Source organism: Rhipicephalus microplus, chromosome 1 (genome assembly GCF_043290135.1).
Source record: "Rhipicephalus microplus isolate Deutch F79 chromosome 1, USDA_Rmic, whole genome shotgun sequence".
NCBI classification, from domain to species: Eukaryota; Metazoa; Arthropoda; class Arachnida; order Ixodida; family Ixodidae; genus Rhipicephalus; species Rhipicephalus microplus.
Window position 1 is genome coordinate 247,464,504 of NC_134700.1, and position 23,770 is coordinate 247,488,273.

A 23,770-nucleotide genomic window follows, 5' to 3' on the forward strand; every position below is an offset into this window, starting at 1 on the left:
TTTATTGTCGGTGATTTGGAAACACCACCTCTACCGTGGTTTCGCTCAACATATTGAGGAGGAAAACATGGCTAAAAATAGCTTCTTCTTAGAGTAAACCTGCTCATAAAATAGAGTTGTAGTTGGAAGTTAAACGCATAGCACTTCGAGAAGGGAAACATGACTAATATATACTCTGCTAATAGTCAACGTGTTCATCATATAGTCTTGTAGTTGAAGTTCAGCTCTGAACACTTAAAGGAGAGAAAGATGGCTCCGAATATGCTGTGCTAATAAGCAAGCTATTTACGAACAGAAGTTGTAGCTGAAGCTAAATGCTCAGCACGATGAACAGAGAAACGTGGCTCAAAAATTATCTGCTATTACTCAACCATGTGATAAAATTGAGTAAAAAATCAGTGAAAGCACTTTGCCAGATTAAAATTGATGCCGATAGTAATCGTGCTTCTTTAATGTCTGTTCTTCGGAAACACAATCTCTACCACGGCTTTCTTCAGCATATTAAGGAGGAAAACATGGCGAAAAATTTATTCTCTTTATAATAAACCTGCTCATCAAATAGGGTTGTTGTTGGAAGTTCGACGCATATCACTTTCAGACAAGAAACATGAATAAGGGTATGCTCTGCTAATAGTCAACGTGTTCATCACGTAGCCTTGCAGTTAAAGTTCAGTTCTCAACAATTTAAGGAGAGAAAGATGGCTCCGTATATCCTGTGCTTATAAGCTAGCTTTTTACCTAGTCAAGTTGTAGTAGAAGCTGAACGCTCACTGCGTTGAGGAGGGGAAAAGTGGCCCAGAATTTTCTCCGATAATACTCAACCTGCTCACAAAATTGAGTAAAAGAACTGTGGAAGCACTTCGCCAGATGAATCTTGACGTCGTTCATAATTGTGTTTCTTTTTAGTCGACAGTGATTTGGAAACATCATCTCTACCGCGGCTTCGTTTAGCATATTAAGGAGGCAAACATGGGTAAAAATATCTTCTGATTAGAGTAAACCTGCTCATAAATAGAGTTGTAGATGGAAGTTCGACGCATAGCACTTTGAGAAAGAAAACATGGCTAGTAATATCCTCCGCTAATAGTCAATGTGTTCATTCATCAAGCAGTGTTGTAGTTAGGTTCAGCTCTCAGCACTTCAAGGAGCAAAAAAAATGGCTCCGAATATCCTGCTCTAATAAACAAGCTGCTTAACAATCAGAGTTGTAGTGTATGTTCAACGCTCAGCACGTTAAAGAGGAAAACGTGGCTCAGAATTTTCGCCGGGAATACTGAACCTGCTCACATAATTCAGTAAAAAAACTGTGGAAGTACTTCGCCAGTGTAATCTTGACGTTCTCATAATTGTATTTCTCTATAGTCAGTGATTTGGAAACACCATCACTACTGCAGCTTCGTTCAGCATATTCAGGAGGAAAACATGGCTGAGAATATAGTCTGCTTACAGTAAACCTGCTCAGCAAATGAAGTTGTAGTTGAAGTTCGACGCATAGCACTTTGAGAAAGGAAACATGGCTAGTAATATCCTCCGCTAATAGTCAGCGTGTTCATCAAACAGTGTTGTAGTTGAAGTTCAGCTCTCAGCACTTCAACGACAAAAAAATATGGCTCAAAATATTCTGCGCCAATAAACAAGCTGCTTACCAATCAGAGTTGTAGTGTATGTTCAACGCCCAGCACGTTAAAGAGGAAAACGTGGCTCAGAATTTTCGCCGGGAATACTGAACCTGCTCACATAATTCAGTAAAAAAACTGTGGAAGTACTTCGCCAGTGTAATCTTGACGTTCTCATAATTGTATTTCTTTATAGTCAGTGATTTGGAAACACCATCACTACTGCAGCTTCGTTCAGCATATTCAGGAGGAAAACATGGCTGAGAATATAGCCTGCTTACAGTAAACCTGCTCAGCAAATGAAGTTGTAGTTGAAGTTCGACGCATAGCACTTTGAGAAAGGAAACATGGCTAGTAATATCCTCCGCTAATAGTCAGCGTGTTCATCAAACAGTGTTGTAGTTGAAGTTCAGCTCTCAGCACTTCAACGACAAAAAATATGGCTCAAAATATTCTGCGCCAATAAACAAGCTGCTTACCAATCAGAGTTGTAGTGTATGCCCAACGCCCAGCACGTTAAAGAGGAAAACGTGGCTCAGAATTTTCGCCGGGAATACTGATTCTGCTCACATAATTCAGTAAAAAAACTGTGGAAGTACTTCGCCAGTGTAATCTTGACGTTCTCATAATTGTATTTCTCTATAGTCAGTGATTTGGAAACACCATCACTACTGCAGCTTCGTTCAGCATATTCAGGAGGAAAACATGGCTGAGCATATAGTCTGCTTACAGTAAACCTGCTCAGCAAATGAAGTTGTAGTTGAAGTTCGACGCATAGCACTTTGAGAAAGGAAACATGGCTAGTAATATCCTTCGCTAATAGCCGACGTGTTCATCAAACAGTGTTGTAGTTGAAAATCAGCTCTCAGCACTTCAACGACAAAAAATATAGCTCAGAATATCCTGCGCCAATAAACAAGCTGCTTACCAATCAGAGTTGTAGTGTATGTTCAACGCCCAGCACGTTAAAGAGGAAAACGTGGCTCAGAATTTTCGCCGGGAATACTGAACCTGCTCACATAATTCAGTAAAAAAACTGTGGAAGTACTTCGCCAGTGTAATCTTGACGTTCTCATAATTGTATTTCTCTATAGTCAGTGATTTGGAAACACCATCAGTATACTGCAGCTTCGTTCAGCATATTCAGGAGGAAAACATGGCTGAGAATATAGTCTGCTTACAGTAAACCTGCTCAGCAAATGAAGTTGTAGTTGAAGTTCGACGCATAGCACTTTGAGAAAGGAAACATGGCTAGTAATATCCTCCGCTAATAGTCAGCGTGTTCATCAAACAGTGTTGTGGTTGAAGTTCAGCTCTCAGCACTTCAACGACAAAAAAATATGGCTCAAAATATTCTGCGCCAATAAACAAGCTGCTTACCAATCAGAGTTGTAGTGTATGTTCAACGCCCAGCACGTTAAAGAGGAAAACGTGGCTCAGAATTTTCGCCGGGAATACTGAACCTGCTCACATAATTCAGTAAAAAAACTGTGGAAGTACTTCGCCAGTGTAATCTTGACGTTCTCATAATTGTATTTCTCTATAGTCAGTGATTTGGAAACACCATCACTACTGCAGCTTCGTTCAGCATATTCAGGAGGAAAACATGGCTGAGAATATAGTCTGCTTACAGTAAACCTGCTGAGCAAATGAAGTTGTAGTTGAAGTTCGACGCATAACACTTTGAGAAAGGAAACATGGCTAGTAATATCCTCCGCTAATAGTCAGCGTGTTCATCAAACAGTGTTGTAGTTGAAGTTCAGCTCTCAGCACTTCAACGACAAAAAATATAGCTCAGAATATCCTGCGCCAATAAACAAGCTGCTTACCAATCAGAGTTGTAGTGTATGTTCAACGCCCAGCACGTTAAAGAGGAAAACGTGGCTCAGAATTTTCGCCGGGAATACTGAACCTGCTCACATAATTCAGTAAAAAAACTGTGGAAGTACTTCGCCAGTGTAATCTTGACGTTCTCATAATTGTATTTCTCTATAGTCAGTGATTTGGAAACACCATCACTACTGCAGCTTCGTTCAGCATATTCAGGAGGAAAACATGGCTGAGAATATAGTCTGCTTACAGTAAACCTGCTCAGCAAATGAAGTTGTAGTTGAAGTTCGACGTATAGCACTTTGAGAAAGGAAACATGGCTAGTAATATCCTCCGCTAATAGTCAGCGTGTTCATCAAACAGTGTTGTAGTTGAAGTTCAGCTCTCAGCACTTCAACGACAAAAAAATATGGCTCAAAATATTCTGCGCCAATAAACAAGCTGCTTACCAATCAGAGTTGTAGTGTATGTTCAACGCCCAGCACATTAAAGAGGAAAACGTGGCTCAGAATTTTCGCCGGGAATACTGAACCTGCTCACATAATTCAGTAAAAAAACTGTGGAAGTACTTCGCCAGTGTAATCTTGACGTTCTCATAATTGTATTTCTCTATAGTCAGTGATTTGGAAACACCATCACTACTGCAGCTTCGTTCAGCATATTCAGGAGGAAAACATGGCTGAGAATATAGTCTGCTTACAGTAAACCTGCTCAGCAAATGAAGTTGTAGTTGAAGTTCGACGCATAACACTTTGAGAAAGGAAACATGGCTAGTAATATCCTCCGCTAATAGTCAGCGTGTTCATCAAACAGTGTTGTAGTTGAAGTTCAGCTCTCAGCACTTCAACGACAAAAAAATATAGCTCAGAATATCCTGCGCCAATAAACAAGCTGCTTACCAATCAGAGTTGTAGTGTATGTTCAACGCCCAGCACGTTAAAGAGGAAAACGTGGCTCAGAATTTTCGCCGGGAATACTGAACCTGCTCACATAATTCAGTAAAAAAACTGTGGAAGTACTTCGCCAGTGTAATCTTGACGTTCTCATAATTGTATTTCTCTATAGTCAGTGATTTGGAAACACCATCACTACTGCAGCTTCGTTCAGCATATTGCCACCTGCTTCTGGTAGTGGGTCGTGTGCCAAGGTGAAGGCACACACCACGAAGAAGAAAGAAGTGCGCGTGAACCCCCGCTCTAGAAGACAAGCCCAACCGACGCGCTTGGTTAGAGCCCTGTTGCTCGGACATCAATAGACCTTGTCGACATCCCCTGGAGCGACGTGACAATTGGTGGAGGTGCTGGGTAGCCCCTCACGGATGTTTCAGACCCCTCCTGGAAGCAGCACCACAAGCCCAGTGCGAGTCCACACTCCCGTTCATCGGACAAGCCGCAGGATCAGGGGATTGCCACCCGAAGCTGACCCCACAGTTCACACCAGTATGATGAGCACGTCCGTTCAAACCACTTTAACAGGAACGGGAAACCCCCCGGTGACTCGGTACACCCTCGAAAGTCCACAGGTTCCGACACCGTTTCATGGCACCGAGCTCGAAGACGTCGAGGACTGGTTGGTCGACTTCGAACGCGTGGCTGCTTTGAACGACTGGAACGACGCGGCGAAACTACGGCGTGTGTACTTCTATTTGGAGGATGGAGCACGTACCTGGTACATGAATCACGAGGAACAGATGACATCGTGGCCCGAATTCCGCCGCCGGCTGTTGGACACTTACAGAAGTGCTGATCGCCACGAACGAGCGGAGCGAGCGATCCAGGCCCGCATCCAGATGCCCAACGAAACTGTCATGACATATGTGGAAGATATGACGCGCCTGTTCCGACGGGCTGATCCAGGTATGACAGAGGAAAAGAAGTTGCGTCACCTGATGCGAGGAGTTAAGGAGCAGCTTTTCGCTGGCCTTGTACGGAGCCCTCCGAGCACGGTCGCCGAGTTTTTGTCTGAAGCCGTCACGATGGAAAAGATGCTTCAGCATCGATCCACCCTGTATGACCGGCAAGTGAGCACGTCCACTGCTCAAGTTCCCACGACTTTTGGGAACAACACCGAGTGTCTGCGCGACCTCATCCGCTCTATAGTACGCGAGGAGCTGCAAAAGGCTGCCACACCACCACTACCTACGGTGAGTTCTATTGCAAGTATCGTCAAGGACGAGCTGCATCATGCCCTGCGTCACCCTGTGAGTCTGGATAACGCCGCACCGGCCCCGGCTGACTACCACCGTGCGACTTATGCGGAAGCCTTGAAGCGCCCAGCTTCCTCTTCCCCGCTGTTTGTTCAGGCACCTCCTACAGTTTCACTTCAGTCGGCGCAGCCTCTACGGTACTACGAGAACACACGCGCGCCCCCACCCCTCGTTTACCCCATCCCTGTGCATCTTGCGGAACAACCAGCACACTACCTTGACGACAGACGTGCTTCGCCTCGGAAATCTGATGTTTGGCGCACTCCTGATCGCCGGCCTTTGTGCTTCCACTGCGGTGAAGCGGACCATTTGTACCGCCAGTGTCCATACCGGCGCCTCGGGCTGCGCGGCTTTTCAGTATATTCAGCGCCTCCTCGGTATGGCCAGCGACCCCGGGACATTGAGGACTACCTGGCTCAACAGCGCATGCCACCGCCTTCTGGGCGGCAGCCGCGCTCACCGTCGCCGAGGCGCTTTTCATCTTCGCCACAGCGCCATGCTGGCGCACGGTCCCCCAGTCCCCGCCGGGAAAACTAACGCAAGCGACCCTTGGAGGCGAGGTCGCTGGCAGTCGACGTGCTGAAGACCTCCGATCGACGCTAACAGTAAAGGGTGTGGATTCGACTGAGCGATATGTGCGGCTTTCTCTGGATATACCGGTGCTGATAGACGGCTATGCAGTAGGTGCTTTAGTTGATACCGGGGCTGACTATTCTATACTAAGCGGGAAAATGACCAGACTACTAAAGAAGGTAATCACGCCCTGGCATGGCTCTGTGATTCGAACGGCTGGTGGCCACACCGTCTCTCCGCTTGGAACCTGCACGAGCAGAGTTCGGGTCTGCGGTTATACTTTTGTAGCAAGTTTCCTTGTGCTCCGTGAATGTTCACGCGACGTTATTCTTGGTGTTGACTTCCTGCAGGAGTATGGAGCTGTCATTGACCTTCAAGAGAATCGCATCACCTTCTCAGCCGACCGAGCAATCGACAAGCAGGACGACCAACAACGTGCCGACATTCTTCGTGTTTCTGCTGAAAGTATAACGCTTCCTCCAAGAGCCAGTGTCATTGTCGACGTCACATGCTGTGGATTGCGAAATGGTGAAGCGATTGCAGAAAGTAATTTTGAACACTTGCTGTCTCAAGGTGTTTGTGTGGCTAGGAGTATCATACAGCTACGTGATGGCCGATCTCAACTGCTCGTTACAAATTTCAGCAACGAACACCGACACCTTTTTCGTGGCACTTCGTTAGCCTTTGCAGATGAATTAAGTACCGTTCCCATCTGCTTCTCGTCGGACGCAGTGGAGGCCGCCGATACGTCTCTAAACAATATCGACATTAATTCTAACCTCACACCAGAGAACCAGACAGCACTGCGAAAACTCTTGCTTGAATTCAAGTCATGCTTCGCTGCTTCCTCTAAGGTGCGCCAGACTTCGATCACTAGGCACAGAATCATCACTTACGACGACGCTCGCCCAGTACACCAACAGCCTTACCGTGTGTCAGCGAAGGAACGAGAAGCCATTCGTACGCAAGTTCGAGAAATGCTTGACGACGGCATCATCGAGCCTTCCAACAGTGCGTGGTCCTCTCCGGTCGTCCTAGTCAAGAAGAAAGACGGAACGCTACGTTTTTGCGTCGATTACCGGAAGCTGAACAGCGTGACTAAAAAGCACGTGTACCCGCTGCCACGCATCGACGACTCGTTAGACAGATTACGCCGCGCCCACTATTTTTCCTCTTTGGATTTAAAAAGCGGGTACTGGCAGATCGAGGTTGACGAGCGAGATCGCGAGAAAACGGCCTTTGTTACCCCTGATGGCCTGTATGAATTTCGAGTCCTTCCTTTTGGTTTGTGCTCAGCGCCCGCAACCTTCCAGCGAATGATGGATACTGTGCTTACTGGTCTGAAGTGGCAAACTTGTCTCGTATACCTTGATGATGTTGTCGTTTTTTCTGAAACCTTCCAGCAACATCTTCATCGCCTCAGGAGTGTGCTACAGGCTATTCAATCAGCAGATCTTACACTCAAACCGCAGAAGTGTCACTTTGGTTATGAAGAGCTCAAATTCCTTGGCCATGTAGTCAACGCGAAAGGAGTTCACCCGACCCCGACAAACTTGCCGCTGTAGCCGCGTTTCCTTATCCTACAGACAAAAAGGCTGTTCGACGCTTTCTGGGCTTGTGCGCCTACTATCGACGATTTATTAGAGGGTTTTCGAAGATAGCGGAACCCTTGACTCGCCTTACACGCGACGACACACCGTTTGTATGGGCTACCGAACAACAGGCTGCTTTTGCCGAGCTACGACAGCGGATGCAGTCAGCCCCTGTTCTTGCGCATTTTGACGATGATGCTGACACAGAGGTGCACACTGACGCCAGTAACATCGGCCTCGGCGCAGTGCTCGTCCAGCATCAACACGGCAAAGAACGAGTCATTGCCTATGCCAGCCGCTCACTGTCCCGTACCGAGGTTAATTACACGACCACAGAAAAAGAGTGTCTCGCAGTAGTGTGGGCGATCACCAAGTTTCGCCCGTACCTCTATGGTCGTCCATTTAAAGTGGTGACGGACCACCATGCCCTCTGCTGGTTGGTAAACATTCGTGATCCCTCTGGACGACTGGCCCGATGGAGCTTGCGTCTACAGGAATTTGATGTTACCATCGTATATAAGTCTGGACGGAAGCATGAAGACGCTGATACGCTGTCGCGTGCACCCATACCTTTAGTCAATCAAGAAGAAGACGACGATGACGGTTTCCTGGGCGCCCTTAGCTCATCTGACTTGAGCAGACGCCAGCGAGAGGATGAAGAGATTCGACCGCTCATCGACTATCTGGAGGGTCATAGCGCCGTTATACCTCGCCATCTATTTCGTGTCATGACGTCTTTCTGCCTCCGAGGTAATGTCCTGTATAAAAAAAACGCCCGTTCTACGAGCCGCGCTTACCTCCTCGTCGTTCCGAAGGACATGCGGGACGAAGTCCTCTCCGCGTGCCATGATGAACCCACATCTGGTCATCTAGGTTACTCGCGAACGCTCGCCAGAGTAAGTGAGGCGTACTACTGGCCCGGACTTTCAGCAAGCGTGAAGCAGTACGTTAAAAGCTGTCGTGAATGCCAGCGTCGAAAGTCGCCACCAAGCAAGCCGGCTGGATTACTTCAGCCAATTGATCCACCCCACAAGCCATTTGACCAAGTCGGCATGGACATTCTCGGCCCATTTCCTTTATCGTCCGACGGCAACAAATGGGTCATTGTTGCAACTGACTATTTGACCCGCTATGCTGAGACACAGGCGATACCACGAGCCACGGCTTCTGAGGTAGCACAGTTCTTCATGTGCCACATTGTTCTGCGCCACGGTGCTCCATCTACAGTGATAACCGACAGAGGAACAGCGTTCACTGCACAACTTATTGATGAAGTTTTTCGGCTAAGTAACACTAGGCATCGAACGACGACTGCTTACCATCCGCAGAGCAACGGCTTAACCGAGCGACTAAATAAGACAGTCACAAACATGATCTCCATGTACATCGACGTCCAACACAAAACATGGGATCGCATTTTGCCTTATGTGACGTTCGCTTATAACACCGCCGTTCAAGAAACAACCCGATTTACACCGTTTCGCCTTCTCTACGGCCGCGAAGTTCAGACGATGCTGGATGCGATGCTTCCTTATGAAGGCGCTGATCGATTAACAACTGACGCAGAAGAATTTGCAGAGCGTGCCGAGGAAACTCGCCAGCTCGCCCGGCTACACATTGGTCAGCAGCAACAGGTCGATGCACGACGTTACAATAAGCGTCACAATGACGTATCTTACAGTCCGGGAGACCAAGTTTGGGTTTGGACCCCTGTTCGACGCCGTGGCCTCTCCGAAAAGTTGCTCAGCAGATACTTCGGTCCGTATAAAGTAATACGCCGCGTGAGCGACGTAAACTACGAAGTGGTTCCGGACGCTACGTCGTCACGATGGGCACAACGAAAACAACCGACCTCTGACATAGTTCACGTGGTGCGCATGAAGCCCTATTTTGCGCGTTCCTAAAAGACCACTTTTCCTGTGTTTTTTTTTATTTGTGCTCCGACAATTGCCTCATCATTGGTGAACTTATCGCGTCTAACATTTGATTATTGGTGCCCTTTTTCATTGTTTAACCTACTTTGTTTTGGTTTTTTTTCAATAACTTTACAGCATCGGGACGATGCTCTTTCTTTTTTTTTGTTGAGGAGGAATATTGCCACCTGCTTCTGGTAGTGGGTCGTGTGCCAAGGTGAAGGCACACACCACGAAGAAGAAAGAAGTGCGCGTGAACCCCCGCTCTAGAAGACAAGCCCAACCGACGCGCTTGGTTAGAGCCCTGTTGCTCGGACATCAATAGACCTTGTCGACATCCCCTGGAGCGACGTGACAATATTCAGGAGGAAAACATGGCTGAGAATATAGTCTGCTTACAGTAAACCTGCTCAGCAAATGAAGTTGTAGTTGAAGTTCGACGCATAGCACTTTGAGAAAGGAAACATGGCTAGTAATATCCTCCGCTAATAGTCAGCGTGTTCATCAAACAGTGTTGTAGTTGAAGTTCAGCTCTCAGCACTTCAACGACAAAAAAAAACTATGGCTCAAAATATTCTGCGCCAATAAACAAGCTGCTTACCAATCAGAGTTGTAGTGTATGCCCAACGCCCAGCACGTTAAAGAGGAAAACGTGGCTCAGAATTTTCGCCGGGAATACTGATTCTGCTCACATAATTCAGTAAAAAAACTGTGGAAGTACTTCGCGAGTGTAATCTTGACGTTCTCATAGTTGTATTTCTCTATAGTAAGTGATTTGGAAACACCATCACTACTGCAGCTTCGTTCAGCATATTGAGGAGGAAAACATGGCTGAAAATATAGTCTGCTTGCAGTAAATCTGCTCAGCAAATGAAGTTGTAGTTGAAGTTCGACGCATAGCACTTCGAGAAAGGGAACATGGCTAGTAATATCCTCCGCTAATAGTCAACGTGTTCATCAAACACTGTTGTAGTTGAAGTTCAGCTCTGAGCACTTTAAGGACCAAAAAATTGGCTCAGAATATCCTGCGCTAATAAACAAGCTGCTTACCAATCAGAGTTGTAGTGTATGTTCAACTCCCAGCACGTTAAAGAGGAAAACATGGCTCAGAATTTTCTCCGGGAATACTTTACCTGCTCACATAATTCAGTAAAGAGAACTGTGGAAGTACTTCACGAGATGAATCTTGACGTTGTTCATAATTGGGTTTCGTTATAGTCAATGATTTGGAAACACCATCGCTACCGCGGCTTCGTTCAGCATATTGAGGAGGAAAACGTGGCTAAAAATATATTCTGCTTAGAGTAAACCTGCTCCTAAATAGGGTTGTAGTTGGAAGTTCGACGCATAGCACTTTGAGAACGGAAACATGGCTATGAATATCCGCTGCTAACAGTCAACGTGTTCATCAAACAGTGTTGTAGTTGAAGTTCCACTCGCAGCCCTTTAAGGAGAAAAAAAAATGGCTCTCAATATCCTGCGCTAATGAACAAGCTGCTTACCAAGCAATGTTGGAGTGTATGTTCAACGCTCAGCACGTTGAAGAGGGAAACATGGCCAAGAATTTTCTCCGCTAATATTTAACCTGCTCAAAAAATTGAGTCGAAGAACTGTGGAAATACTTCGCATGTATAGTACTGACGTCGATTGTAATCTATTCTTCGAAACAAAATCTCTAATGCGGATTCGTTCAGAATATTTAGGAGGAAAACATGGCTAAAATATCTTCTACTTAGAGTAAAGCTGCTCATCAAATTGAGTTGTAGTTGGAAGTTCGGTGCATGGCACTTTTAGAAAGGAAGCATGGCTAAGAATATCCTTCGCTAATAGCCGACGTGTTCATCAAACAGTGTTGTAGTTGAAGTTCAGCTCTCAGCACTTCAACGACAAAAAAATATGGCTCAGAATATCCTGCGCCAATAAACAAGCTGCTTACCAATCAGAGTTGTAGTGTATGTTCAACGCCCAGCACGTTCAAGAGGAAAACGTGGCTCAGAATTTTCGCCGGGAATACTGAACCTGCTCACATAATTCAGTAAAAAAAACTGTGGAAGTACTTCGCCAGTGTAATCTTGACGTTCTCATAATTGTATTTCTCTATAGTCAGTGATTTGGAAACACCATCACTACTGCAGCTTCGTTCAGCATATTGAGGAGGAAAACATGGCTGAGAATATAGTCTGCTTACAGTAAACCTGCTCAGCAAATGAAGTTGTAGTGGAAGTTCGACGCATAGCACTTTGAGAAAGGAAACATGGCTAGTAATATCCTCCGCTAATAGTCAGCGTGTTCATCAAACAGTGTTGTAGTTGAAGTTCAGCTCTCAGCACTTCAACGACAAAAAAAATATGGCTCAGATTATCCTGCGCCAATAAACAAGCTGCTTACCAATCAGAGTTGTAGTGTATGTTCAACGCCCAGCACGTTAAAGAGGAAAACGTGGCTCAGAATTTTCGCCGGGAATACTGAACCTGCTCACATAATTCAGTAAAAAAACTGTGGAAGTACTTCGCCAGTGTAATCTTGACGTTCTCATAATTGTATTTCTCTATAGTCAGTGATTTGGAAACACCATCACTACTGCAGCTTCGTTCAGCATATTGAGGAGGAAAAACATGCCTGAGAATATAGTATGCTTACAGTAAACCTGCTCATCAATTAGAGTTGTAGTTGGAAGTTCGACGCATAGCACTTTGTGAAAGGATACATGACTAGGAATATCCTGCGCTAGTAGTCAACGTGTTCATCAAACAGTCTTGTAGTTGAAGTTCAACACTCAGCCCTTTTAGGAGGAAAAACATGGCTAAAAATATCCTGTGTTAATACTCAACCTGCTCATCAAATATTGTTGTAGTCGAAGTTAATCGCTAAGCACTTTGAGGATTGAAAGGTGGTTCCGCATATTTTCTGCTAATAGTCAAGCTGCTCATGAAATATAGTTTTAATAGCAGTTCGCCGCTCAGCATGTTTAGGAGGGAAACATGGCTCGGAATTTTCGCCCCTTGTAGTTAACCTGCTCAAGAAAAACAGTCGGAGAAAGCTGTTTATGTACTTTGCCTGATTAGTACTGATGTCGTTCATATTTATGTTTTTTGATGCGTATGCTTCGGGAACCCCATCTCTTCCGCCACTTCGCTCAGCATGTTGAGGAGGGAAATATGGCCCGGAGTATTCTCAGCTAATAGTTAACCTGCTCATCAAATAGGTTTGTAGTTGAAGTTTGACGCTCAGCACATTGAGGAAGAAACATGGCACAGAATATCGTCTACGGAACGAAGTGAATGAATGAAGTGAACCTACTGATCTAATGGAGTTGTTGCAGTTCAACGCTCAGCCTGTTTAGGAAGGAAAGACGGCTCAGGGTACCCTCTCCTACTAGTTAAACTGCTCATCAAATGAAGTGCTTGTTGCATTTTAATGTTCACCCTCTCGATGAGGGAAAGACGGCTCAGAATATTCTCTGCTAATAGTCAACCTGCTCATCGAATTGTGTGGTAGTTGCAGTTCAACGCTCAACACTTCGAGGAGATAAACATGGCTCAGAGTTTTCTCTGTTAATCGTCAACCTTCTCATCGAATAGAGTCGTACAAGAACTGTTTATGTACTTCGTCAGAATAATCTAGGCGTCGTCCATAGGTGTTTCTTTAACGTGTATAATTCGGAAGCCCCATCTATACAGCCACTTTTTTAATAGTTTTGCTGGATGGCGAGGGGTATGCGGTAGTAAAAGCATGGCACACTGAGGGTCAAGTACTCGTTCAACACGTCGTTAGGGCTTTCTACGTCTCACTCAACAGCCAGAGTGACCTCCTGAAGCCTATTATTTTCCTTTGAGTCATTTACACCGAAAATGTCGTAAGGCGTGTAAAGCGTATGACAGGCTTTGCGAGAGTGTCCTTTCCTGGATATTCCCGCTTGCCCATATTCAGGATCAAAGACTGGTCCTATACATTCGTGTGTTCTTTAATTTCTTTTAAGCTTAAGTTTGAAGGTTGGACTACGTTTATTTTGCTGGACCACTGTATCCTGGGTATAAAAACTTCCTGTTTTCACAAACCGCCCCTTCGCCCACTATCGAACATGGACTCATCTCCCTTGGTATCTATTGTACCGCTGTCAGACCAATGATTATTTGCACGCAACGCTTTTTACGACTTGTTAATACTTATCTGTACGAAGTTGTTTCTAGCTTGTGCTCCCCAGCTCGCACAGTGCCTATAAGGGACGCAAGGTTTAGACGATTTGATTTCTCACATTTTCTAGGTTTTGTTATCTGCACCTCGTGGGAGCAAAAAATAATGTTCAGCTTCTTTTAGCTACCTCGCTCATTGGTCATTTAGCACAAGATTGTCCTGTGGGTATTGAGATTCATCGTTGTTTTGCGCAACGTAAACTTGCGTATACACGGATAGATAAACCGGCCCGCTCAGTATATACTATATATGCCGTCTTGCGGATTAAACAGCTGAATTATACGTTTCCACAAACTATGTCGCTACTAGGTATGTGTCCATCCTTAGCCGACCTTCCAGAATAGATGTTCCACTGCGACACAGCCCTTGCACCATAAGCTTCTTTGCGTACACCTAATGTCAGGGCTCATTCAATGCACAACTCGTATCTAGTGCTCAGATCGTGTCATCCCCCGCTGCTATTTCATCGCTCATACATTTTTTTGTTATTTACAATAAAGTAGTTCGTTAAACCTGCATCCTTTTCATTACGCTGCCACGTCATTCTTGTCCCTAAGCTTTTAACGCAACCTTCATAGTGGTCTCCAGAGGTCAATGTTTGCAAGATACACAACGCAGGATGCTCTTGAGGCCACCTATTCGCTAGGTTTTTGTTCATCTATCTCTGACAACAAATACTGAGCGAATGTCACTTGACGCAGTGGCTTCTTTATTTAGAAGGTCGTATACGTTATTACATACACACGAGCATTTGATGTGTCATTTTTCCCGTGTTTCTTCAACTATGCACTGCTGTTCACACGTTCTCAACACTCTAATTTGCGTTATGTTCGTTCAGCTTGATTATGGGGTTTAAACGTTTGCTCAAGTTGACAAGCGTTATCAATGCACTTTGATAAATGCCCGATGACACAAGATAACTTCGGCGTTAGACGCTCAAAGCTGTGATCACTCACCTGAGTGCTCCGCTGAAAATTCCAGCTACGAAAAGTCCAGGAAGACCCGTGAATTTGCCCAGGACGTCCATGACATACAGAGGAAGGAGCTGGAGACAAAAGTACTACGTTTTACAAAATGCTATACGGCGTTTTTTGAAAAATGAAATTTCGATCACTACGATGTGAAATCTGGTACTTTATGTGATCGCAACGCCAATAATATTTTTTGAATAAATAATTGTTTGCTTCGAATAGAACTAGTGGGATGAAATGGAGGAGAATATAAGCATATTAGCTGAGACATGTACGTTATACGAAACATGCCGAGATCGCTAAATGTTATCAAGGATTTTTTACTGGCGCTTACAAAATTAACTCGTCGCGAGAAACTTAGTTATGCAGCTTTACTGCATAAAAGCGAAGCGTTTCTAGTGCTCGAGGTAGGTACACCAAGATGACTAATTCACGTGGGCGCGTTGTCAGGGAATCGTTATTGATTTGTGTATCGTAAAGAAGTGGCGTCACTTGTACGAATAGGTCGCAGCCTACCTATTCGTGGCGCTATCCTTAAGTGCACACACCTGGTCTGCCGAGCTAACTTTCTTGGTCATAATTGGATCGCAGTCATAGTAGCGAGCGTACATCACAAGGCCCGCCATGGCACAGATGAGCATAAGGAACGACAGGCCCGGTAGGTTGAGCCAGATGGCCCTGCGATGAATATGATAATACACAAAGTCCCGCCACTCAGACTCTTTCGAAGCGACAGCAACCACTTATGCGATTCTGAAGGCACATTTTGGTATTGCAAGAAACAAAGTCTTTCTTTGGAACATGTGGTAGCTGATGTAAGTTGTGACGAAACTTGAATTTTCTGTTAAAACGGGAACGATTGCGTCTTACAGCGACGCTGTATAATAGTATATTCGGAGGTTTTATGGTAATAAGGGTTGCAGCGCAAGCACGAAGTTGCTATAAGAAACGTGAAACGAAAGGCGAGGCAAGGAAAGCAAAGAGGACCACACGAGCGCTGACTACCGACTGATTTTATTTTTCACGGCACACATGATAATATATACAACAGGCAACCTTTTAACAGCAAACGTGAGCAACATAACATATTCTGGGGAAGTGTCCGATAAAATGAAGGCACAATGATAAAATGGCTAACCCCTATCTAAAAGAGCGATCTCTTTGTCATGCAAAACCACCGAAGGCTGGCTCACGCATCTGTCAATATGTTTTGTAATATTTTACGTGCAGAAACCGTTGTTTTTTGGTAACGATGTATGATGTCAATTTATACTTACTTATTTCTTGTTTATTTGTTACTCATGTCTCGAGCTTACGTTTTGGCACCTTTCGCCCTTTTACTTGTTGTACATGTCTTTGTTAGCCCCCCTTACTCAATGCCCTAACCAAGGGCCTGTAAGGTACCTGTAAATAAATAAATAAATAAATAAATATGATTATGAGTTATGGTGTATTGGAGGGCTGTTCTCACTATGTGTTATTCTTTAACGGGAATTGACGCAGTGCAGCACACGGGCCCATAGCATTGTGGTTCTATAAAAAGGAAATAGCTGCGACCGACATTGAACCCCAACATTAGGGTTTGTAGCCGGGCACCGTAAACATTCTACCGCGAAGGCAGGCAGTGAAAATTCTCATTGCAGGGAGGAGGAGGGGGATGGGGTGGTACGATAATGTGCAGTAACCTAAAGGGTCTCTGCTCCTGCACTGCTTTCTTTTCAGGTTTTCCCTAGATAAATAGCTGGAACACCGCAGCATGCGCACTACTCATCAAATTATTCAGTTCTTAATATCCTTTAAAGGTTTTCTCACTCGAAAGTTTTAAGTTTTTTTCGCATAAACTCAAACGACCTAGCTCTCAAGAGCCGAGAAGTTGTACTCTGTAGGCAAAATTGACCTTGAAAAGGAAATTATAGTCGTTCTCAAAGTTAGTTTCAGTTACCACTGTATGCTGACGTCGTAGCGCAATATGGGCTTCTTGTCATGTGCTCGCGCTAGATATTACGACGTTTCCATGGCTGCTCCACACCTTAGCTACTGTTAATGACGCACATGCGACCATTTTGAACATCTTCGTTTCGCACAAGTGGACATTTCAGACGTTTTGGGGTATGAAGTCATCTTAATTAGCCAGACTGCTGCGAAACCAGAATTAGTACTGGAGTTTGACGTAAATCTAGTGTCGTCGATAGGTGCATCATGAGAATATTGACTTTAATATGACAAAATATCTGCTTGGCATTTTCATGAGCTCCAAATTTGCTCCATCATTTGTGTATATACTGGACATTAGTATGCCCAGTAAGCTCATCTGCAATAAATGGTGTCTGTACCGTTTTAAGCTTAACGTCCACAAATATATGTTTGACGCACGAATCTTTTCGATTTGGTGATAAACAAATCAAAACAAAAGACACTTCTGTTGGTTGCAGCTCGTGAACCAGCTGTATGAAGTACTTGGGTGTTGATTTCTGTCAATTTTTGTGCTCTTAGCTTGTCTTAGGACGTTGGATTACAACGCTTTAAGCCTTTCTCTCTCTTACAAAGCGTGAAAATATGTAACGTACCGCCTGAACTGTATCAGACAGCGGCGAATAGGAAAGCGGGAAAAGCACACATCACTTAGAAGTTCCGAGCGAGGCAGACATTTCCCTTATCCATAAATTCACAAGTCCACACCATGTGTGGATAAATAAATAATAAAAAGCCATAATTATTATATCTAACTAAACGAGCATTTTCATGTAAAAGTTGCGTACTGCAGTAAATTCAAGTTCGTTTTGTGATATGTGAAGTAAAGATGTTCCGAATTTAGCAAAAAAAAAAAAGGATGCATTCTGTCTACCCGGCCGCTTGCTGACGTTGTTTACGCTGTGTTTTTTTGTCAGTCACGTGTTGTGAAACACAGGGTTAATTACTGTGCTATACTATCGTTATCTTGAAGGTTTTGCGCATGCCTTTGGCTTTCACACTTGTGATGCAGGAGAATACATTTTTTTCATATATTGAAGCAGCATTAGGTTTGATTAAAAAATGCCCGGCATACATAGAAATAGTTCACCTAACTCCTTTTGCGCGTCATCATTTATTTGTTATATTACTTTCAGACTTAAATTAGCTTCAACCTGGTTGTCCGAGATCGCAGCTTTAAAAAATAAGCCCATCAACAGGAATGATGTTGCTCAAAGGGAAAGTGGCTTGCCAATCAAAGAAACCTTGAGGCATGGCAATGCGGTAATCTTATCGCCACTTCGGTTCCACGTACAAGCTAGATTCCATTCTGCTCGAATAAGAAAGGTGAGAAAAGAGCCGCACCGGTTGATAAGATTGGGAAAATACATAAATTTGATTATAAAACCTGGATACGTTATTCATTTTAAATGGATGTTGCCTGTGTCGTAAGTTTGCTAATTAACACCTAAACATATTTGCAGCAGTTTGAATTTGTTGACTATTGTGTTGTATTCACTTTGAATGCTTGTTTAAAGCATGCTGAATGCTGTCGATAAATTAACAAGTTCAGGCCGAGAAACAGCCTTGAAGAAACTATATAGATATTCATCCAATATGACTTTGGCCTTATATTTCACCGCACTTGAGCATTGCGAGTACATAACCAAAGTAATTATGTACATCGTATAAAATTTAGCCTTACCTTCACTAGTTATAACGTTGCCTACATCCTACGTTGCCTACTCCTACTATAACGTTGCCTACATCCTACTATAACGTTGCCTACGTTTGTTGAACTATCTTCATGAGCTCTATGTGTACACATGGCTGGTTGGTCTGAAGCGTTTTTTTTTTCGGTGAGGAACTCCTTGCGGTCACCATGTTTTGGTAACAATAACTCATCAAACAATAACTCAGCGATAACAATAACAACGAAACAATAACAACGAACAACAACGAAACAATAACAGCGAAACAATAACTCAACAGTAACTCGTCAAACAATAACTCAGCGTTCAAAATCGTAGCCTTTTAAATATCAGCATCGACAAGTTTCTTGAATTCTCACACCAAATGCCCTCCAAAAACGACGTACATGTCAAATAAGGAGAAGGTCTTAACTAACATTTCATACAAACTGCCCCTCACTGCCACGCCCCTTGGTCCCGCGTTCCGCTTTAAGCTTCACTGTCCTCGCACATGCGGGACTAAATTTCGTGACCTATAGGGCCGCTAGCTGAAGTTATCTCGAGAAAAGCGTGAAACATGTTAATTATTTGCATGTGTCTATGTGCACATTGTTCCTCCTGACCCATGAAAACTGTTCATGCTATGGTTTTTTTCTATTGATTGCTAACCTCAGACGTTCTAACGCCCAAACCGTTCATAGCTTACATCTCTACTCTAAACTTTCTTGCGGCAGATGCACAAGTGGTCTTTGGAAAACCTGGACGATCATATATTTCAAGGAACTCGTATTTACACGAAAGCGAAAGCCGAAAAAATCTTTGCAACGCTGCGAATAGTGCCAAGGAAGCGCGGAGGAGGGATCTCACGTTCGGGCACCCTGGATTGTTGGTATGGTGAGGTATCGCTGCACCATGGCCTGGCTCACGGCGTACACGGACATCCAGGTGAAGAAAGTGCCGATGGTGACGCCGAATACCGTGTGCCGCTCCGCAGGGTTCAGATTCATGCTGCAGGAAGGGTATACACAGTGGCAGTCCATCACATTCGCGCACCCATCTTCAGCTGATGGCTTAGTGCAGGACCAGTGCTGATCAGGCTGTTCTGAACTTGTACCGTTGGTCATGTGCCTGTACTCTCGGCCGTTTGAGCTTCGCAAAAAGCGTTATTCGCATGTCGTGCAACATTCTAATGGTGTGAATCCCGCTATCTTTCGTTGCAGCATGTTGTTTATGGAAGTGCTTGATGTAGCGTTTACCCTGCGCTTTCCTCTCTCATGCCCCGTTCGACCTCACGATTCGCGAAGACCTGTGATCTTAAAGATCTTTATGCACGGACGTACCGCTCCACCCATTCATAATGCTGCAACTGCTCCTAGAAATTCCAGGGCTTGCCTTGAATTCTAACGTTTTGCTGGGGTACTGAAACGACGTTTACGTGCAGATTGCTCGTTGATGTTAAAATGATGCAAATCGATCTAAAGAGGCCCATTCTTATTTATGAGGCGTGAACTTGTCTCTAGTTATTTAAATTAGTAAGCGACATTTTAATAAAGCTAATTTGTAAGAGGAGATATTTATTTTGACTGAATAGAGCAAGAGGGTTTGTTAATTCAGATAACATTTTTTTATTATTTCGCCATCAGGTGGTAGTAGAATAAAGCTTATAAACTATAATTGTGACTCTTGCGCCATTATGGTTGTATGCGAAAAAATATAAACACTTTGTTAGCTCTGTAGTTGTCTAATTGTATATGCAATGGTTTCGCCTGTGTTCGAAGCTTAAGATTTAGTACCGTCCTCGTTTCCACAAAAAGCCGTCTCACGATTCTTCGTTGAAAGTTTTTTGGGAGTAAGAAATGAGTTTTAAGAGGAAACCATGTTTTCTGGTTATGCACTTGATGTAAACGTGATTTCAAAACCTTTGCCAGACAGCCCTGAACTTTCATTGAACATTTCTCACTTGAAAAATTCCAGACGTCCCCCTTCTTGGGCCTTGTCAAATACGTATCCAAGTCCACCGAGGTCGATGGTCCCTCGAAAAACGACCACGATCATGGATCCAAACATTAGCGTGATTTGGAAGACGTCTGTCCACACGACAGCTTTCATGCCACCCTGAAGAAGTAGTGGTAAGGAAGCGTTTGGCATAAACAAACAAACGCTTAATGCACTCCCAGACAGGTGAAGATGAAAAAAAAAAAGTCTCTTATACACACTGCAACGCACAAGTCAACCTAATAGACGTGAATCGTTGCAGGGAATGTAATGCAAATGCATGAGTTTCTCAATGAAGCCACAATGAAGTACGAATTGAGAATAACTAGATTACTCATTGTGGTCCCTGACTTTATTTAAGATGCGTAATTCCTGAAAAGGTAGTTGAATATCTTGGTATAGAAATCAGCTTTTCTTCAGAATATGGCCCACTAGAGGAGCGTCGATACACTTGGTCTTGCAAGTAATTCATTACAGTATAGCAAAATAATGATAATGTTACTGGTGCTTGCGCAGAGCTGTGAATATTGCAAACAGTAAGTCATAAGACGTGGATAACTGCTTTGAAAAAAAAGAAAAAGAGAATACGTGTTGTAACATAGCCGCGCCTGTGCTCAGCCTCTCACGTAAGTGCTTTATGGCGCAGTTTACTTATTGGTCCACGTGGTCACGCTCAAAACTAGCTACCGATCCGCACCCACCCCGCGTAATTTACAGAGCAACATAAAGTTTTCACTTACAATGCTCGTGTAGAAAGTGCAAACTATTCCTAGGGACAGGATCGATGTCCAGGTGGAAATTCCAGTCACTGCGTAAGAGGAGAGAGTGGGCAACCTTACATGGTCACCTTATCACCACTATAGTTGTTTGAAAAGCACCGAAAGTTACAAATTCTGTTTGCTTGGTGAAAGAACAGTGATATCATTGAGCCAGCAATCGACAATGCTAATGATCGTTCGTTCTATATTGCACCCAGGCTCGCATGCAAGCGGAACGGTTTTGAATTATATATACGCTGACCCGGTGAATGGATTGTATGTTACTACCGCTCTATGAAAATGGAGAAAATTACGGCATGTATTACACGGCAACATCTCTAATAATGCGATCTTCCAGAACCACTACACAGAGCTGCTCGGTAAGGCGTTTGTTCGTTCGAATTTCATTCACTAACGGCGAGAAGTTCTCATTGTACGAAAGATACGACATTAGCACCCTCTTAAAAAGTGATGTAAAAAGGCAACTAGCATTTTTGATACGTCCAGCTAAAGATTCAATATTATACAATTATCTATACCATCCTGTACATTATATCGTTGTTAAATACATGGATTGTTAATGCACAAACTCATCATTAATATGTGTGACAAAGGCTAATGAGCGAAAAGGGGCTAGTTATTTAGTTGACTTGGGAGCCATATGATCTTATATTGTTTTATGCCGTCGTGTGGCGTTCTGGATTAATTCGGACCGCTCAAGGTTCTTTAACGTGCCCATTAATCGAAGACCATTTTCACATGAAATTGTGGCCGCTGGGGTAGGCGCAGCATCTCGGCATCATACTCAGTGATCTTTATTTTCACATTGAATTTAGTAAACGCCAACTGAATATTGCGCAGGGCTGTGTAAATTTTTGGATGAAGGCAAACGTCTAATCGAAACTGGCGATGATCACTGCTAGAAATATGCATTGAGGGCACTTACATTGTAATGTTGTACTACAGATATATATGATGCTAAAATGCGTTTATCGCAAGTTTGTGCAGTCAATGCAAACACTTCATTTTTGGTGTACACATGATTCATTGTAATTTCTGACCACTGTAGCGGGATTCTCGCGTGGATGCAGTTTACAAAGCTTTTGTATGTGTAAGTGTATAGTGTGATGGAGAACAATGCTCAAACTTGCCTTGAGAGACTGCCAGTGCTGGTGCGTACAGTACAATTGACATGTAAATAAGCTGAAAATAGAAACAACAGCAACAACACTTATTTTATTTGCATAGTTGGTCGTTTGAAGAATGTGATGTCATCAGAACTCACCATTTGGATTGAGAATGTTATACTTCCCATTGATCGTATAACTTGGTTGAAGCGTATTTCGAGGTACTATATTGAATAATAAAAAAAGAAAAAAAATTAAGCAGGCGTTAACGAAGTGCGCGTACTTATTTAACGTATGAGAGTCATTAGAATGTCGTAAAAGTAACCTTGTTAATCTGTTCTCTTGAATATTCGGCAATTAAGGTACATCTCACCCGATAAAGTTTGTCCCGTTAGTCTCATAGTATGGCCAGTACCACCGGGCAGAAATTGATGTAACAGCAGCTTATCACTGAGCTTAGTGAAATTTACGTTTGTAAACTATGCTACTACTTGCATCTACAAACTCAAGAAGCTGCTTGCCGTGACATAGAATAAACGAATAGGAAATCCGACGCTGGTCTTCCAAGCTCTGTTTGTCGCGGCTCAACACAGCTCAAATATGTAACTCCACGATTGCTCATATTTTATGTATGCGGCGAAATCACCCCATCTTCCTGCTTATTTTGCAGGCTTCAAGTGTAGGAGCTCGCCATTAGAGCTATTCGTAAAGGGCACTCGTTTGAAAGCACGAAGAGTTGAGTGTGCGAAACACTCGAGGCAGACAAGCGGTCAACAGTGGCGTGTATTCACCTCGTAGGCGCTGGTAAGCTGCAGGTGATGGAAGATGGGCATATAAAAGTAGGCCGTGGCTGGAACGACGAAGCAGTAGGAGACGCATATGACGACATACTGGGTGCCTGCTAGGTACACCTCGGAGGCCGTGCCGAGCAGAGTAATGGCCGACATGAAGCTGGCCAAGATTGAGAGCGCCACGGGGAAGGCGCTCAGTTGGCGGCCGCCCATCAGGAACTCGTCGGTGGACACTTTCTTGGAGCCGAAGAAAGCGGTGTAGACGCCTATGCCCGCCGACACTAGGAGCATGCCGCAGAACACCAGGTAATCCAAGACCGTGAACCGGCTCACCAGCGACGACCTTGTGGCGACGCTGCGGATTGTAACGTGAGCGCATAGCTTTCATTGCAAGTCTCTGGACAGCATGGAAACGTTCAGCGTAGTGCATACAAAATGTACTCGGAAGATTAATAGGAATGGGAAATATTTGCAATAAGAAGCGTGCTCAAAAGTTAATTTTATGTTTTGAGGTTGAGTTGTATAGAAGGATGATTTGCACTGAACAAAGACAGAGAAGAAGG

The 23,770-nt window shown here is 44.1% G+C and overlaps 1 protein-coding gene and 1 long non-coding RNA gene across 14 annotated transcripts in view; one reads left to right on the forward strand and one right to left on the reverse strand.

The window, feature by feature from the left end:
* The window catches only part of LOC119164168 (sodium-coupled monocarboxylate transporter 1-like), a 29,652-nt gene extending 6,115 nt beyond the window's left edge, over nt 1-23,537 (reverse strand). The window contains exons 1-8 of the mRNA XM_075892498.1: nt 23,208-23,537; nt 22,575-22,640; nt 22,441-22,492; nt 21,272-21,339; nt 20,497-20,651; nt 19,404-19,544; nt 15,444-15,573; nt 14,881-14,969 (exon numbers count right to left, since the gene is read on the reverse strand). Of these exons, the coding sequence (XP_075748613.1) occupies nt 14,881-14,969; nt 15,444-15,573; nt 19,404-19,544; nt 20,497-20,651; nt 21,272-21,339; nt 22,441-22,492; nt 22,575-22,640; nt 23,208-23,498 (992 nt within the window). The 5' untranslated portion in view covers nt 23,499-23,537. The remainder of the gene's footprint in view (nt 1-14,880; nt 14,970-15,443; nt 15,574-19,403; nt 19,545-20,496; nt 20,652-21,271; nt 21,340-22,440; nt 22,493-22,574; nt 22,641-23,207) is intronic.
* LOC119185067 (uncharacterized) overlaps nt 1-23,770 on the forward strand; it is a 97,627-nt gene that overhangs the window by 24,936 nt on the left and 48,921 nt on the right. For 8 of the 13 annotated variants that reach the window (XR_012894869.1, XR_012894861.1, XR_012894865.1 and 5 more), the window contains exons 3-5: nt 18,003-18,192; nt 19,271-20,665; nt 21,508-21,669. This is a non-coding gene — a long non-coding RNA (uncharacterized LOC119185067). Of the gene's footprint in view, nt 1-18,002; nt 18,193-19,270; nt 20,666-21,507; nt 21,670-23,086; nt 23,514-23,770 lie in introns of all 13 variants that reach the window. The other 5 variants (XR_012894859.1, XR_012894866.1, XR_012894863.1 and 2 more) reach the window with 5 other exon arrangements.